General features: G+C 60.3%; 2 protein-coding genes across 4 annotated transcripts; one reads left to right on the top strand and one right to left on the bottom strand.

Moving 5' to 3' along the window:
- On the top strand, window positions 1–10,147 carry Pkn3 (protein kinase N3). Of its 2 annotated transcripts, none has more exons than XM_004849189.4 (22): window positions 1–150; window positions 2,011–2,239; window positions 2,435–2,580; window positions 3,255–3,366; window positions 3,454–3,581; window positions 3,752–3,935; window positions 5,103–5,249; window positions 5,332–5,441; window positions 5,548–5,691; window positions 6,069–6,144; window positions 6,225–6,393; window positions 6,516–6,603; window positions 6,680–6,747; window positions 6,870–6,933; window positions 7,036–7,127; window positions 7,798–7,974; window positions 8,597–8,659; window positions 8,765–8,841; window positions 8,999–9,141; window positions 9,216–9,323; window positions 9,463–9,543; window positions 9,645–10,147. In XM_004849189.4, the coding sequence occupies exons 1-22, from the start codon at window positions 127–129 to the stop codon at window positions 9,855–9,857; spliced, it is 2,643 nt and encodes an 880-aa protein (XP_004849246.1). In that variant the 5' UTR covers window positions 1–126; the 3' UTR covers window positions 9,858–10,147. The 2 variants fall into 2 exon arrangements, with proteins under 2 accessions (XP_004849246.1, XP_087039196.1); XM_087183070.1 differs by lacking the exon at window positions 1–150 and adding an exon at window positions 1,029–1,125.
- Zdhhc12 (zDHHC palmitoyltransferase 12) lies at window positions 10,086–12,876 on the bottom strand. 2 transcript variants are annotated; one of them, XM_004849192.4, is made up of 5 exons: window positions 12,708–12,876; window positions 11,385–11,521; window positions 11,060–11,137; window positions 10,753–10,916; window positions 10,086–10,639 (listed from the first exon to the last, which is right to left on the bottom strand). In XM_004849192.4, exons 1-5 carry the CDS (start codon window positions 12,805–12,807, stop codon window positions 10,315–10,317), a joined length of 804 nt encoding a protein of 267 aa, XP_004849249.1. In that variant the 5' UTR covers window positions 12,808–12,876; the 3' UTR covers window positions 10,086–10,314. The 2 variants fall into 2 exon arrangements, with proteins under 2 accessions (XP_004849249.1, XP_004849248.1); XM_004849191.4 differs by having other exon boundaries at window positions 10,753–10,919; window positions 12,708–12,871.
- Between the last annotated feature and the right edge of the window lie 3,283 nt (window positions 12,877–16,159).

Below are 16,159 nucleotides of genomic sequence, written 5' to 3'. Positions count from 1 at the left end.
CTCGGGAGGGGGCGCCCGATCCCAGGTCTCTGCGCAGCTTCCCGGGAAGTTTCAAGTTTGAAAGTCCTGGCGGAGAGGCCGGGGCTTCCGGAACCAAGGGGCGGAGAGAAGGGGCCGAGCGGCGCCATGGAGGAGGGGGCGAGGCGGCAGGTGAGCGCATGGGCACAGGGGTTGCGGGACCCCTCAGTGTCGCTGCGCGCGAGACCTCCGCGGAGTAGACCTGAGCCCTGGGCAGAGTCGCTCATGTCCCCCAGGTGACTCAGAGCCTCGGCTCAGGCCAGCCCAGCAACAGGTCTGGAACCGCGGTGTGCGCCACCGGGTGGGCCCCGAAACGCCCCCAAATCAGTTCTTCCAAGTGGGACGCTAAGGCTGATGGGAAAGAGCCGGAAAGCGATGGGGGGCAGGGGGTTGCCCTTCGGGCCCCTGGGGAGCTGCCTGAGGCGAAGGAGATGTGCACTGTGTGGAGGGAGGGGACAATCTGGGTGCTCTTGGGGGTCCTTCCCAGGCCCCTGGGGTGTGAGGGTGAGCTGCACAATGGGAGGTGCGCAGCCCAGAGTGCATGTGGGAATTTGGGGGTACACAGGGGACCCCAAAATCAGAATGTGGGGGACCCAGGGTTCCTGGCAGAGCTGGCTGGCCATAGGTGTGCTGTGTGGTGTGTGTGTGTGTGTGTGTGTGTGTGTGTGTGTGTGTGTGTGTTGACTGGGGAGGGGTGTGCAGGATTCCAGCCCAGGGCACACAGGGTGAAGCACACAGGGCCTCCAGTGTCCTCACCCGTGGTTTAGGCCCCCTGAGGGCTGAGTCGACCCCCTCCTGGCTGTTCCTCCAAGAAGTCCCTCTGCCGGTTCCAGCCCTGCTCGCACACATTTTCCAATTTCCTGCAGCCTCCACCCTGCAGCAGCAGCTAGGTGACTCAGGACCCCTGTAGCCGGGCCCCCAGCTCCTGAGATCTTTGTTTGCTCAGGCCTTTGGCTCTGGCCCTCTTGCTTGAGGCGGTCAGAGGATTTCCTGAGCCTCGCCCTTGCCCTCAGACAACCGGCCGGGCGGAGCCTGGACTGGGGTGGGGGCCTCCCCGAGGCTGGGCAGCCACTCTTTCCCTGGGCTCAGGAGATGGAAAGCCAAAAGGTAAGGTGTGAAGGCTGCCAGGGTCCCTGAGAGGGGCCGTCCTGGGTGCCCAGGTTTGCAGTGTCGCCTCCAGAGAGGGGCTTTTCTTCTTCCTGGCTCTGAGTTGGGTGTAGGGAGAGAGCCTTCTACTTCCTCGAAGACCTGAGTTGAGGCCGTGACTGTGACCTCCCCAGCCCCGACCCCCCTAGAGGTCCCTGCTTCGCCACCTGTGGAGTTGGGAGGAACAAGGCTGGACCTTGGGCCATTGGCTGCCTTCTCCGTGTGACCCTGGCTGGATCCCTGAGCTTTTTCTGGCTTCCAAGATTCTACTTGGGTTCCCAGACTCAGAACGCAGCCTGCTTGCAAGGGAGAGGCTGGTGTCTTCGACACAGTGTCTTCTCCCCTGTATCACTGCTGTGGGCCACTCTGCACGTTTCTCCTGTGTAACGGGATAATAACAACTCCAGGGGCTGGGGGAGCTCGGTGGTAGAGTGCTTGCTTGCCCTGCACAAGGCCCTGATTCCCCAGCCCCCAAAACAAGGCGAAACAAAGCCCTTCTACTCAGAGGGGCTGCCGTGAGGAGTGATGGCCAATGTACAAGCAGCCTATAGACTGCAACCCAGGACCTGATTAGCTCCAGAGGAGCCTCAGCGATCACCCCCACCCACCCAGCCCTGTTCTCTATTGTTTTTGTTCATTTTTTTGAGACAGGTTCTCGCTATGTAGTTCAGGAGGGCCTTGAACTCTTGTGGTGATCTTCCTGCCTCAGCCTCCTGAGTGCTGGGATGACAGGTGTGCACCACCTCACCTGGCTCTGAGGTCTGAGGGCAGAGTTTCCCAAGCTGGGCTCCCCCGTCTTGGATCCCCCCAACACCTGGGCTGCAGTGGCTCCTCTTTGTCCTGCAGGCTGGGCCTGGCCCTCGGCCCCTAGAGGATGAGAAGGAGGTGATCCGCCGGGCCATCCAGAAGGAGCTGAAAATCAAGGAGGGCATGGAGAACCTGCGCAGTGTAGCCACAGACCGCCGCCACCTGGGCCACGTGCAGCAGCTGCTGCAATCCTCCAACCGCCGCCTGGAGCAGCTGCACAGCGAGCTGCGGGAGCTGCACGCCCGCATCCTGCTGCCCGGCCTGGCGGGTGAGCAGAGGACGTTTGACCGATCCTGCGGGCCCAGACTCCCTGCCTCCGATCTGGGTCCCCTATTCTGGCCTCATTCTGCAGGCAGCCTCACTGTTCTTAGCCTCCTCCGGTGCCCCTGTCACCCATGTGCCCTGGGGTGGTGGAGGTCTTGATCCTGGTGACAGCTTCCTGTGCCCCACACTCCCCATACAGAGCCTGTGGCCTCAGGACCCCGGCTGCGGGCAGAGCAGTCCAAGGCTCGGCACTTGGAGGCCCTTCGGAGGCAGCTGCAGGTGGAGCTGAAGGTGAAGCAGGGGGCCGAGAACATGACCCACACATATGCCAGTGGCACCCCCAAGGTAAGGGCTGACTCCTGGGTTCCAATGAGGGGCACAGCCCTGGCCTCCAGGCTGAAGGGAGGGACTGGGCTCTCAGCTATTAGGGGAAGCAGGGTGTGGAGGCTGTCACATGCACATAATCTTAGCACTCTGGAGGGTGAGGCAGAAGCCTTGCTGTGAGTTCGAGGGCAGCCTGGGCTACAGAGTGAGACCCTGTCTCAAAAAAAAAAAGATCTTGGGCCAGGGATTTAGCTCAGTGGTTTCACTGCCTGCTGCACAAGTGCAAAGACCTGAGTTCAATCCCTGGTACCAAAAAAAAAAAAAAAAAAAAAAAAGATCTAAGGCCAGGGTTTAGCTCCGTGGCACTGCACCTGCCTCACAAGCTCAAGGTCCTGAGTTCAATCCCCAGTACCAAGAAATAAAAAAGATGTTACGGGAGGTACAGTCCCAGCCCCTACTCTGGTGGCAGAAATGTACAGCCCCAAATCCCAGGAGCATGAGGAAGGCGAAGCTCTGGCCAGAGTGTGACAGACAGTGCCAAGCACTGGCCTCATGGACGCCCAGCCACAGCTCTGAGCTTGATGGGGGCTGTGCCTCGGTGTCTGTCTGACAGGAAGGCCCAGCCTCGACCCTCGGTCTGATGGGAGGCTCTGTCTCCACCCGGGCCTTAGAGGACACTTGTCACATCCCTGTAGGAGAGAAAGCTCCTGGCTGCTGCCCAGCAGATGCTGCGGGATTCCCAGCTGAAGGTAGCCCTGCTCCGCATGAAGATCAGCAGCCTGGAGGCCAGTGGGTCCCCTGAGCCAGGTGAGGCCTTTCGACCTGACCTTGTGATTCAGGTGGACAGGGCAGACCTGGGTCGGGCCTGAGGCCTGAGTGTCCCTCACACCCCAGGCCCTGAGCTGCTGGCCGAGGAGCTGCAGCACCGGCTACACATCGAGGCTGCAGTGGCCGAGGGTGCCAAGAACGTGGTGAAGCTGCTTGGTGGCCGGAGGACACAGGACCGCAAGGCCCTGGCTGAGGTCAGCCATGTCCCCTGCCCTGGCTGCTGGGCTCCACCAGGCCCCCTGCAATGCCACGAGGCGCTGCAGGGTGGGCTGAGCAGGGCACACACGCTGTCGGGGCCTGCAGGTCTCCAGGTGGCCTGGACCCCGTGCCCCATGGCCTGTCTCTGCCTCTGCCCCCTCTGTAGGCCCAGGCCCAGCTCCAGGAATCCTCACAGAAGCTGGACCTGCTCCGGCTGGCCTTAGATCAGCTGCTGGAGAGCCTACCACCTGCCCATCCTCTGCGTGGCAGGGTGGCCCGGAAGCTGCGAGTGGCAGTGCTTGGGAACACACAGCCTGCTGGGACACTTGTGAAGCCCACGGCCCTGACAGGTAGCCAGCCCCGTCCTGCTTCAGAGCTCCCCTTGCTTTGAGGGGACCCTGAAGCACTTTGGGGAAGAATTTCAGGCCTTGAACTTGTGATCCTCCTGCCTCAGCCTCCCTGAGTGCTGGGATTACAGGTGTGCACCACCATAGCAGGGTTAGAAAGTTCTTTCTTACCTTGAGCTGAGATCTGTCTGTTTGTAGCAACTGACTGGCAGTCAATGAGGGCCGGGGATTTAGCTCAGTGGTTCCGCTGTCTGCCTCGTAAGTGGAAGGAACTGAGTTCGATCCCCAGTACCAAAGAAAAAAAAGCATATTAAAAATAACAGTTTCAATATATCAGAATCACACAATATCACAAAATTTGTATGTTCATGGTGACCAGCAGTCAATGAATGATTTGAGTGTGTAGCCCTGAGTCCCAGGCGGCCAGATGCGGCATATTCTATGTTAATCCCAGGCCCAGCCTCCCATAAATTGTGCCCCTGGGCCCAATTCCTGTTCTCAAGAGGTCCTAGGCCCCCTCTGCTTTCTCTGCCCTTTGAGACAAAACTCTTAGTGACCCTAAAAATGAGCCTACTCAGTTTGGTATCCCTGGGTGAGGTGGGGCACAGCTGGGGCTCACCTCCACCATTCAAATGGGGGAAACTGAGGCTGAGGGAGCAAGTGGAGCAAGGCTGTAAGCCAGCTTTCCGCTCCCTGACCCAAGCTTTGGTCCCTGCCATAGTGTGCTTGAGACCCAAGCACTGGGCAGCATCTTGTCCCAGCAGGCCTGGATTCCACACAGTATGACTGAGGTCAGGGCGTTTTGTTTGGGTATTTTTTATTGGTACTAGGGATTGAACTCAGGACCTTGATTTTGAGGCAGGCGGCAGAACCACTGAGCTAAATCCCTGGGCCTTGTTTGGGTTTTTGAGACAGTGGCTCTCTGTGTAATTCAGGCTGGCCTTGAACTCGAAGCGATCCTCCTGCCTCTGCCTCCTGGTGCTAGGATTCCAGGAGGCCTGGGTCTTGCACCTCTGCCTGGGGGCACTAGCTGGTCACCCAGACTATGACAGGTGGCTACTAAGGTCTCATGTACATCAGGTCCAGCTCAGCCACCTCGTGGAGAGTGATATTGCTGGGGACCCAGCGTACATGGGTGTTGGCATCTGACAAGCCCCTTCCGGTCCCCAGGGACACTGCAGGTCCACCTCCTGGGCTGTGAGAAGCCTCTGGCAGTCGTTCCCGGACGCTCTCCAGTGGCCGCACTGGCTGGCAGCCCCTCCGAGGGCTGGCTTTGGGCCAGGGCCAGGCAGCAGCGCAGCGGAGGCGAGCTGTCCAGTGAGTAGGAGGGAAGCAGCTGTGGGGGACGGCAAGGACCCCTGCTCTGTGCCTGCCCTGAGCCCTGGCTCCGGCCTCTCAGGTGAGCTGCTGGCTGTGCTGAAGGTGGACAACCGTGCTGTGGGCCAGACAGGCTGGGGTCAGGTGGCCGAGCGGTGCTGGGACCAGACGTTTGCCATTCCCCTGGAGCGAGTAAGGCCAGCTATTGTGGGGTCCAGGCCAGTGGGGTGCGCAGGGCACCAGGCCCCTAGCTCGGGGTGCTCCCTGCCCACCCCTCAGCCTGGCCTCCCTGCTGCAGGCCCGGGAGCTGGAGATTGGGGTGCACTGGCGCGACTGGCGGCAGCTGTGTGGCGTGGCCTTCTTGAGGCTCGAGGACTTCCTGGACAATGCTTGCCACCAGCTGTCCCTCAGCCTGGTGCCACAGGGCCGGCTCTTTGTCCAGGTGCTGCCTGCCCTGTGCCCCTCGCCCCTGCCCTGTGCCCCTCGCCCCTGCCCTCTGACCCGATGGCCCCTGGGTGTGGGGTTTGAAGGCCCTTTGAGACTGACCAGAGAGAGCAAGTCTTTCTAGGGAACAAGAGGCAGTGTCCCTGTCCTGACCCTGCCCTGCCTCGTATGTGACTCTGGACAAGTCCTTCTTCCTCTAGCCTCAGTTTCTCCACTGGTCCCACTGAAGATGTGGAATCCACTTCTCGAGGTCCTTCTGGCTCTTTCGTCTGTGGGTCGATCCTAGGGGCTAGGCCTGGGGTCCTGGGCTGCAGGAGGCGCCCTGGCAGAGGGACAGGAAGGGACTGGTCGTCAGCTCTCGCCTGGCCCCTGCAGGTGACCTTCTGTGACCCTGTCCTTGAGAGGCGGCCCCGGCTGCAGAGGCAAAAACGCGTTTTCTCTAAACGCCGAGGTGTGGAGGGGAGGGGTCGCGTGTGGCGGGGACAGGGCTGGGCCTTTGGGGGTCCTGGGACTGAACCCCCTCTGCCCCAGGCCAGGACTTCCTGAGGGCTTCGCAGATGAACCTCAGCATGGCGGCCTGGGGGCGCCTGGTCATGAGCCTGCTGCCCCCCTGCAGCTCGCCGAGCACCACCAGCCCCCCCAAAGGGTGCTCTCAGACCCCAACTGCACCCCGTGGGGCCTTTGAGCCTCCGTCCCCCAGGTGAGGTACTGCCTCACCCCAGACGCTCGCTTCCCTGCCCTGCCTGTCTCTCTGCCCCTCTGCCCCTCCCACAACTGTTCTGTCCTCCTGAGCTTGGCCCTGTGTCCGCTTCTGCCCTGTAGTACTCTGCCCAAGAAGACCCCCTTGGGAGAAGAGATCCAGCCCCCGCCCAAGCCCCCACGCCTCTTCCTGGCTCAGGAGGAGACACCGGTGAGGCCCAGGGGTGGCAGGCCAGGAGGGCGGGAGGTGGCAGCCAGCCCTGCCCTGAGCTCCTGTGTCCCCACAGCGCACCAAACGCCCCCACATGGAGCCGAGACCTGGACTCGTGCCCGCCCCGCCACCCTCTCCCGCCAGGTACCCTGTCCGGCTGCGTTTGCTGTGGGACGTCTGCACTCACTCTGCCGCCACCATTCCCTTTGCGCCTGCGGGGCTGTCCCTGGCCCTCCTCGGCTTCTTGTGCCCTTTCTGTCTTGCAGGAGACCGCCCCGGCTTCAGGACTTCCGCTGCTTGGCCGTGCTGGGCCGGGGACACTTCGGAAAGGTAGGGGCCTGGGAGGGCACAGTGGGGCCTGGGGGTCATGGGCGGGGAAGTGGAGGAGCCCCTGTCCTCCCCACCTGGAGCCAACCTCTCTCTGGGGCACAGGTCCTCCTGGTCCAGTTCAAGGGGACAGGGAAATACTATGCCATCAAGGCGCTGAAGAAGCAAGAGGTGCTGAGCCGGGACGAGGTGGAGAGGTGTGTGCGGGGTCCCTGGCAGCTCTCAGGAGCTGGCCTGGGCTGTGGCCATCAGGGGCAGCCGGGCCTGGGGGGGCTATGTTCTCATTGGCACTTGCAGTTGGGAGCTGTGGGCCGCTGGGCAGGGCGCTCTTCTCTCCTCCCAGCACCTCAGTTTGCTCTTCTGTGTAATGGGGCCATGGTGGTCATGAAGAATCAGTGACCCCGGTGAGCCTTTGCTTTATGGAAACCAGGACTTTGAGGACCAAGTGAGCGGGGTACTGTGTGGGTGGCAGGGCACTGTCCACGGAAGGGTTTTTGTTTGTTTTTTGTGGTATTGAGGATTAAACCCAAGGCCTTCTCACTCAGGTACATCCCCAACCCTTTATTTTTTAAAATTTTGGGTTTTTTTTTTTTTTGGTACCGGGGCTCGAACTCGGGTCCTTGCACCTGTGCAGCAGGCGTTGAAACCACTGAGCTAAATCCCTGGCCCTCTTGAGGGGGTTTTTGGAGGTAAGGTCTCACAGTGTAGTTCAGGCTGGCCTTGTACTTGAAGCCCAGGCTGGCTTTGAACTGGTAGTGGCCCTCCTGCCTCAGCCTCCCCAGTGCTGGGATTATAGGTGTGCAGCACCACACCTGGCTCCCATGGAGGTTTTTGTCTCTCTGAGACCCAGGCCCTCCCTCCCCACAGCCTGTACTGTGAGAAGCGGATTCTGGAGGCAGTGGGCCGCACAGGGCACCCTTTCCTGCTCTCCCTCCTTGCCTGCTTCCACACCTCCAGCCACGCCTGCTTCGTGACCGAGTTTGTGCAAGGCGGTGACCTCATGATGCAGATCCACGAGGATGTTTTCCCTGAGCCCCAGGCCCGGTGGGTTCCTCTCTCTGCTTGCCCCACTCCACTCCACTCCTTCCCTCTGTTCCCTCTGGGAACCTGTCAGCAAGAAGTGCGAGGGGTTAGCGAGGCCTTGGCTCCATTCTCCCAGCACACAGCAAGTAGCTGTTACATGGATTGCTGCCAGGTATGGTGGTGGATGCTTATCATCCTAGCACTCGGGAAGCTGAGGCAGGAGGATCCCCATGATTTCGAGGCCAGCCTGGGCTACATAGTAAGACTCTGTCTCAAAAATCAAGAACAAATTACCTGGCATGGGAACTGGCAGCTGGTTATTTTCTGCACCCCAGTGCAAGGCTCTTGGAGTTAGAAGGACCTGATCCTCACTCAGCCCTACCCCTAGTTGTGTGAGATGGGCCTGGCCCTTCCCTGGAGTCTCAGGCTCTCACTTGGGTACCAGCCATGCGAGTCACTGCTGGAGGACATCAGGAGGGTAGAGTGCGCAGTGGGAGTGCCCAGAAAGGGTGGGCTGAGTGCACAGTAACCTCCAGATGACCTTGGGCTCCTTGCTGGGGCTGCCTGCCAGCCTGGGTTTGTCTTCTCTGACCCCTCGCCGCGTGTGACTCCAGCCTGAGCCTGAGCTCCCCCTTCCCCCCAGCTTCTACCTGGCCTGTGTGGTCCTAGGGCTGCAGTTCCTACACGAGAAGAAGATCATTTACAGGTAACCCCACCCACGGGCACTGGGGCCGGGCAGTGGGCCGGGGCTGGCTCTGTCCCCACCTGGCCTCCGCCTCCCAAGCCCCTTGCTCTGCCCCTTTGCCCTCAGGGACCTGAAATTGGATAATCTCCTGCTTGACGCCCAGGGCTTTCTGAAGATTGCAGACTTCGGGCTGTGCAAAGAAGGTAGGACCAGCTGTCCCAGATCTGTCCTGTAGCCATGGTTGATCCTCTTGCCTCAGCCTCCCCAGGGCTGGGGTTACAAGCGTGCACTGCCACACCCAGCTTCCTCGTGAATGGGTCATCTCACTGAGCAGGCACTGGTACAGATGTTGGTTTGCAGGGATTGGCTTTGGGGACCGGACGAGCACCTTCTGCGGTACCCCGGAGTTCCTGGCCCCCGAGGTGCTGACGCAGGAGACATACACGCGGGCCGTGGACTGGTGGGGGCTGGGTGTGCTGCTCTATGAGATGCTGGTGGGCGAGGTGAGTGCAGGGCTCCTCCGGGGCATGGTGGTGGCGGGGTGCCCCGTGCACTCTGCTGACACCCCTCTCTACAGTGCCCGTTCCCAGGGGACACAGAAGAGGAGGTGTTCGACTGCATCGTCAACACAGACGCCCCATACCCCCACTTTCTGTCAGTGCAAGCCCTTGAGCTCATTCAGAAGGTAGGCACCGTGGGGGTCCAGGGCCGGGCCCCATGGCTGCTCATAGCTCGCAAGCTCTGCCCGTGCCCTTGGGGTCTCCCAGTGCAGCCGTGTGGGGTGCCTATGGGACACCCTGAGTGCATACCGGCTCCCTGCCCAGCTCCTCCAGAAGTGCCCGGAGCAGCGCCTGGGTGCTGGTGACCAGGATGCGGAGGAGATCAAGGCCCAGCCATTCTTCAGGGTGAGTGTCTGGGCGTGGAGGCCCCCCTGCCCGGCAGGGCGGGGGCCTGGAGCGACCCCCAGGGCTGCTCTTCCTACCCAGCCTCCTCTGCGCTCACTTAGGTCACCGACTGGCAGGCCCTGCTGGCCCGTGCTGTGCAGCCCCCCTTCGTGCCCACCCTCTGCGGCCCCGCAGACCTGCGCTACTTCGAGGGCGAGTTCACAGGGCTGCTGCCCGCCCTGACTCCGCCCGGCCCACGAAGCCCCCTTAGTGCCCATCAACAGGCCGCCTTCCAGGACTTTGACTTTGTGTCCGAGCGCTTCCTGCAGCCCTGAGGCCGTGGCCAGGCCTGGTCCGGACCCTAAGAACCCACAGGTGCCTGTGTGTGCCCTGCCCAGCAGCGTGGCTCTCCAATATGGAGGAGCCCATGAGACTCAAGCTAGTGACCAGTGGGCTGCTGCGTGGGCTTTGCTCTGTCACTGGGCAGAGTGCCCCCTTCCTGCCTCCCACCCCTCCTTGCCTCCCAGCAAGAGCCAGACCAGAAAGGGCGGTGCAGTGAGGAGTGGCTTAGTTTGTCTTTTTAATACTTGACTGGCTCTGTGGATTATTAAATGTATAAAACTGCACAGGAGGCGGCCCAGCCTGGGGTCGGGTGACCTGGGGTCCAGCTGCCCAGAACCCCCTGGGCCCTCTTCCTCCCCTTCTTCCTTGAGAAGGCGGAACTGCTCCTGGGAGGCAGGGATTCTTGGCTCTCCCAGGCCTGGCCGAGATGGCAGGTGGCCTCCGGTGGTGCTAAACGTCCTGGCTGCTGCCACCCTCCGCCTCCCCCTCGGCCCACAGGGTATCCCAGGAGCCTGAGGGCCACCCACAGAAGAAGTGGGCCAGGTTGTGGGTAAGGCCACGGTCAAAGGGGTTGCGGGAGCGCTGGCGGAGGTAGGCGATGCGGTGTGGGGAGATGAACTCCCAGGTGGTGGTGTTGCTGGCCACCAGGTAGAGGTGTGAGGCCAGGAGCAGGCTGGCCACCAGGGAGAAGAGGGACAGCAGCAGGAAGGTGGCGAACAGGAGCCCACTGGACCGGAGCCACAGCCCCCAGGGCTGGAAGAAGTGGAGACCAGACCTGCAGCAGAGAAGGGGCCCAGGCTAGGGGTAAGGTGGGCGCCCTGGGAGCCCCGGCTATGCACAGCCTAGGGGTGCCCGCTGCCCACGCTGCCCTAGGTGGGTGGCACCTACCACGCCAGGTGCAGGCCCCACAGCAGCACTGCCAGCTGCACCACCAGGTAGGCCACAAAGAGCGGGTGGTTGCGTTCGCCCACACAGTTCTCCATCCAGGGGCAGTGGTGGTCATAGCGGCGGACACAGCGGCGGCAGGCACAACAGTGCCGGGCCCGCAGGGGCTGCTGTGAGCGCAGAGTGCAGTCGGGGCTCAGTGCCCGGGGACGTCCCAGGGAGGGAAGGGGTGAGGATGGCGTAGGGCAGGAGGCAATCAGGGTGTCCCAATGTGGTCCTTGGCCCTCCCCAGAGTCCCCGCATCACCCACCAGCACCAGACAGTATCTGCAGCGCCGGAGGGCGACGGGCTGGGGGACCATGGCTGTCTGCTCCTCCTTGGGCTCCTCCTGAGAAATGAGGGGTGAGGAATAAGGCAGGGTCCTGTAGCGGCAGCTAGCATGGGGCATCTCCCTACAGGGCCAGAGGGCTAGGGCAGTGGAAGAGTGGGTGGGTGGAGCACCCTGTATAAGCAAGGCTGGTGACCCTTGCCAGGCACTCCCCCTCTCTGGACCCTGGCAAGAGGATTGTCTGAGATGCCCACGAAAGCCCTAGTGGCTGGAGGAAGGGTTCGGGCCCCTGGGGGCCCCTGGTTACCTGGGGCTGGGGCTGAGTGTTCACATAGCCCGGGTCCATGAGCGACACAGCCAGGTAGAGCAGGAGGGAGCCCAGCACCAGGAGCAGGAAAGTGAGGGGCAGCAGCAGCTCCCCCTGCTCCTCCCACTGCCGCAGCTCTGGAGAGGCCGGAGGGAGACAGTGAGGTGGGGGCTGGACAGAGTGGGAGGGGTGGGACTTGGGCGCAGCTAGATGTGGGGAGTGTGTTCCTGGCTGAGAGCAGCCTGGAGATGGGGTTCCTGGGTGACCGGGGGTGCTGCCGGAGGGAGGAGTTTAGGCCCAGCCAAACAGTTCATCTGCACTCTCTGGAGAGCAATAGGGAGCCATGGAAGGTTATTGGGCAACATCTGTTTCCCAAAGCCCTCCTGCTGGCAAGATGGATTAGCGGGGAAGCCCAGAGGCACAGAGATCTGGCCAGGAGGAAAGGGAGGGAGACTGAACAAGGCCTGGCAGGAAAGGGAACAGGAGGGAGTGGACACAGGAATAAGGAAGTGAAGGGGACACAGTGATGGGTGGGGGAGTGGGAGGAGGGCTCCTAGGTCTCTGGCTCCTCTATGGGGACAGACTGGCCAGGTCTGAAAGGCCTGAGAGCGGAGCCTCTTCCTCAGGACGGTCCAAGAGGTTTGAGCGATAGGAGTGACTGAGGATTTGGGGCAGAGGAGTGAAAGCCGTCGACGCACTGGACAGCTCCAGTGCCCTTGGATGTAGAAGGCTGCAGGGAAGGTAGGCATCTGAGCGGTCCTTTTCTGATGAGGAGACTCAAGCAAGTTCCTAGGCTGAAGGGAAAGGCGCAGGAGGCTGAGGCGGCCAGACCGGAGCGGCTGCTGCTGGCGCTGGGCTACCATGGAAAGAGGGGAGACGCGCGGCTCCTGTCGAGCGCTATTTCGGGAGGAGGCAGCCCGGACCTAGGTACCTACGGACTGCCAACTGGAGCTCGGGGGTGTGGGCAGAGGCCAGTCCTCGAATCTAGTTGATCTCCTAATCTTACAGGCGGGAAGCTGGAAGTCAGTTCCCTGGAGAATGGGTTGGGATGGAGGGTCAGTGGAGAAGGGGCTCTAGTCGGTCCTGGGCTTGGTGGGCACCAGATGGGTCTCGGATAGGCGGCATCTGGCAGCGATTAGGAAGATGCTACGATTAAGTAGGAGTCAGGTGGGTATCAGCAGGTGGCGCCTGGAAGTCAAGATGAGGAGGGGCCTGGGGGCTGGCGGAGACCGGTGAATTCCAGTATCTCCGGGGAGTAATCAGGTAGCCTGGTGAGACCCAAAGGTGTGGGAAACCATGCGGGGTCGGGTGGGCCCGGCTCACCGGTATCGTGCAGGAAGAGCACCAGCGTGATCCCCCAGGTCAGCACAGTGTGCCCGGTCCGCACCAGGACCCCAGGGCTGAGGAGCGCCCAAGGCGCCATCGCCTCGGCCCCGGGTCCCACCCGGAAGCAGCGCCCAGAGGGGCGGGTCCTCAGAGGGAGAAGGGTCGCGGCCACCCTGGGATTGGCGGATCGGGGGGTGGGCGGGGCCGTTTTAGGTCAGTGAGATTTCCTATTGGATGGTAGCCATGACCCAGTGGGCCCGGAAGCCAACAGGTGCCTGAGGAGGCCGAGGGAAGGGTCGGCGCGCGCAGCCGGTAACTCCTCCAACTCCAGCCCCCACCCAGCCGGTAACTTTCGGAAGCCTGAGAGCAGGCGCGCGGCCCCACCCCGTCCCATGGGCTCCACCCCCACGGCTCGCGCATGCGCGCAGTTCCCGGGGCGCCCCACAGGTCGGGCGCTCACTGGTTCCAGAGGTGTGAGGGTAAAGACCTCGCGAGACGTAGGTCGCTCCATAATGGCACCTTCTCTTCCTCCTCTTTGTTTCCTGATACTACACAGGGATGATGGTGGTGCCCACCTTCCCAGGTGGTTGGGAGGATTAGAGAATGGAAGTGCAGGCCAGGCGCAGTGTCACCGGCCTGTAATTGCACATACTCGGGAGACTAAGGCAGGAGAGTCTCGAATTCAAGGCCAGGCCGGACAAACTTTGGTTAAAATAAAAACAAAAAACAAAACGACTATCGGATTTGTATCTCCATGGTAGTACCCTGGCTCCACATGCTAGAGCACCTAGGCTTGGTTCACAGTACTGGAAACAAAAACACAACTGCCAGGCGTGATGACGCACACCTGTAAGCCCAGAATTTAGGAGGGTGACACAGAAGGATCACTGAAAGTTTGAGGCCAGCCTGAACTAACTACATAGTGAGATGCTGTCTCAGAAAACAAATTGGCCAGGCTTGGTAGCACACACCTGTAATCCCAGCACTTGGAAGGCTGAGGCAGAAAGATCACTGCAAGTTCCAGCCCAGCCTAAACTGCATAACGAGACCCTGTGTCAAAAAAAAAAAAAAAAAAAAGTAGACCTGGCCAGCTGTGTGTTTGTACTGGTGCTCATAGGAGGCGAGATTCTGGCTTCCCAGGGCATGTTTGTTGAGGCCAGGTCTCATATGCAGTTCAAGCTGGCCTTGAACTTACTATGTAACCAAGGCTGGCCTTGGACTTGAAGTGATCCTTCCCCCTCAGATTCTTGAGTGCTGGGATTACAGGTGTGCACCACCATTGGGCATCCCAGGGCCTCAGATGATTACATTCCAAAGAAGCCATTCTCAGATCCTGGAAAATGACCCCAGCCCAGGTTAATGTCCTAAGGGCATTCAGCCGCCTACAAACCGGCAATGGCTCTGTAGTGAGTAAAACCTGTGAGTGCTTTTGGAGGTCTTGAATTTCTCAGGCAGGCAGGTCAGTGGTTTAGGGTTGGCTGTCAGACCTTGAGGTGAGGGTTTCTGTCTCTTAATGTGGGGGAGGGGAGTGAAGGATCCCATATGTGGTGTGGAGGCCCTGCCAGGAAGAGGTGGGGCACAGCACCCAAATTAACCAACCTCTCTTGCAATCAGGACTCTGAGTCTTAGCCCGGGACACAGTCAAGAGAGCAACTGGGGCCAGGCAGGGCACACACCTGCAATCCCAGCACTGGGAAGGGTGAGGCAGGAAGATCGCCATGAGTTGGAGGCCAGCCTGAATTGCATAATGAGATCAGGTCTCAAAAATAAAAACTTAACAAAGGCTGGGAATGTACCTCAGTGTGAAGGGCCTGGGTTCAATTCCCAGTACCACCAAACAAAAAGGAAGAAAGAGACTTAGTCAGTTTGGGGGCACTAGGACAGGCTGGCACCAGGGTTCATCCCCATCCGACCCCCACATCTGCCCCCACGGTGGACAGGCTGGCAGCTGGTGGCAGTTTGCTGAGTGCAGCCTGGGTCGCTCACGGCCCTCTTACTGGGAGATTGTGTCCCAGAGTGTCTTTTGTTTGATGCTGATGTTCTGAAAGATTTTCACGGATTCTGGTTCCCAATGGAGAGCACGTTTCTTATGGAGACAATAAAGTGGCTTTGTGGTTTGGACATCAGTATACTTTTGCAGACTGTCACGTTGGTGCCTGGGCTGTAGCCAGTGTTCCAAAGCCCTCTTGTTTCCCTCCCTCCCTCTGTACTGGGGACGGAACCCAGGGCCTCACCATGCTAGGCAAGTGCCCTGCCACTAAGTTATATCCCTGCTCCTTTAAACATTTTGAGATATGGTACAGCCTTGCTAAATTGTGCTGGTTGTCCTTGAACTTCTTTTTTTTTTGGTACTGGCATTGAACGGCATTGAACTCATCCTTGCGCTTGCTTGCGCAGCAGGCAATGAAACCACTGAGCTAAATCCCTGGTCTGTCCTTGAACTTTTGATTCTCCTGCCTCAGCCTTCCAGATGCTGGGATTACAGGTGTGTAGCACCATGCCTGGGAAAGTTACTGGGGTGTTAGGGTGGAGCCACAGGAGGGATGTAACATTCCTGGGACCCCATCCCCAGGCCTCTCCCCCAAGAGCCCTCTGCCACCCACTGCCCAATGGCTTGCCTGGGAGCCCTGGGGGACACCGCACGTCTGGGAGGGGACTTGGGGAGGGTGCCTGTGTGCGAGGCCCTGTCAAGCACTGTGAACAACTCGTGTCACAGACAAGGACACCGAGGCCAGCCTGGGTAACTCAGGGACTTACGGAGATTCTGTCTCCAAATAAGAATTAAAAAACAGGCTGGGGATGTAGCTCATTCCCAGTGCTAAGGTAAGGTCCTAGGGTTCAATTCCCAATGCAAAAAAAAAAAATCATAAAATCCATAGGGTCACCGCAGCCTGTAAGGAATGGTTTGTTCCAGTCAGGTGATGTCTAGGAGGAGAGCTCCACTAGGTGACGCTGAAGCTGCAGATGTAAACTGGGAGTGTCCCGGGTGAAGCCAGGCTCCGGGCACCTAACCATGTGGCCACAGTGCCCTCCGTCTTCATTCTGTCCTTCCAGGCCCCAGGGCCGGGCCTGGCTCTAAAGTCTCCTCTAAAGTCCCCAGCATGGGGACACCAGGCCCGCTCTCCCCCAGTCCCTGCATCACCACCTCACCACCTCCAGTCTTCCCTGACCCTGAGTCTGCAGGTCGCCTCCTCCCTGCTCAGGGCACTGGGGCTGTGACCCCCTGTACCTCATCTGTCCCATCACACAGCAGGGCCAGGGTGCTGTTCGTCTTGGCCAGCCTCGACCTTGGTCTGGCACAGAGGCATGAGGAGCAGGTGCAGGAAACAGACTCCACCTCCGTCTGCCACCTGGACACAGGAAGCCACCAAATCTGCCCTGTACCAGGGTGCCCAAACCAATCCCCTCTCTCCCCACCAGCCCTCCACAAAAAAGACAGTCCGGTCCTG

Source organism: Heterocephalus glaber, unplaced genomic scaffold, assembly GCF_053883595.1.
Source record: "Heterocephalus glaber isolate CG9 unplaced genomic scaffold, H.glaber_assembly_v1.0 deba00001479, whole genome shotgun sequence".
NCBI classification, from domain to species: Eukaryota; Metazoa; Chordata; class Mammalia; order Rodentia; family Bathyergidae; genus Heterocephalus; species Heterocephalus glaber.
This window is presented reverse-complemented; position numbering and strand designations above follow the sequence as displayed.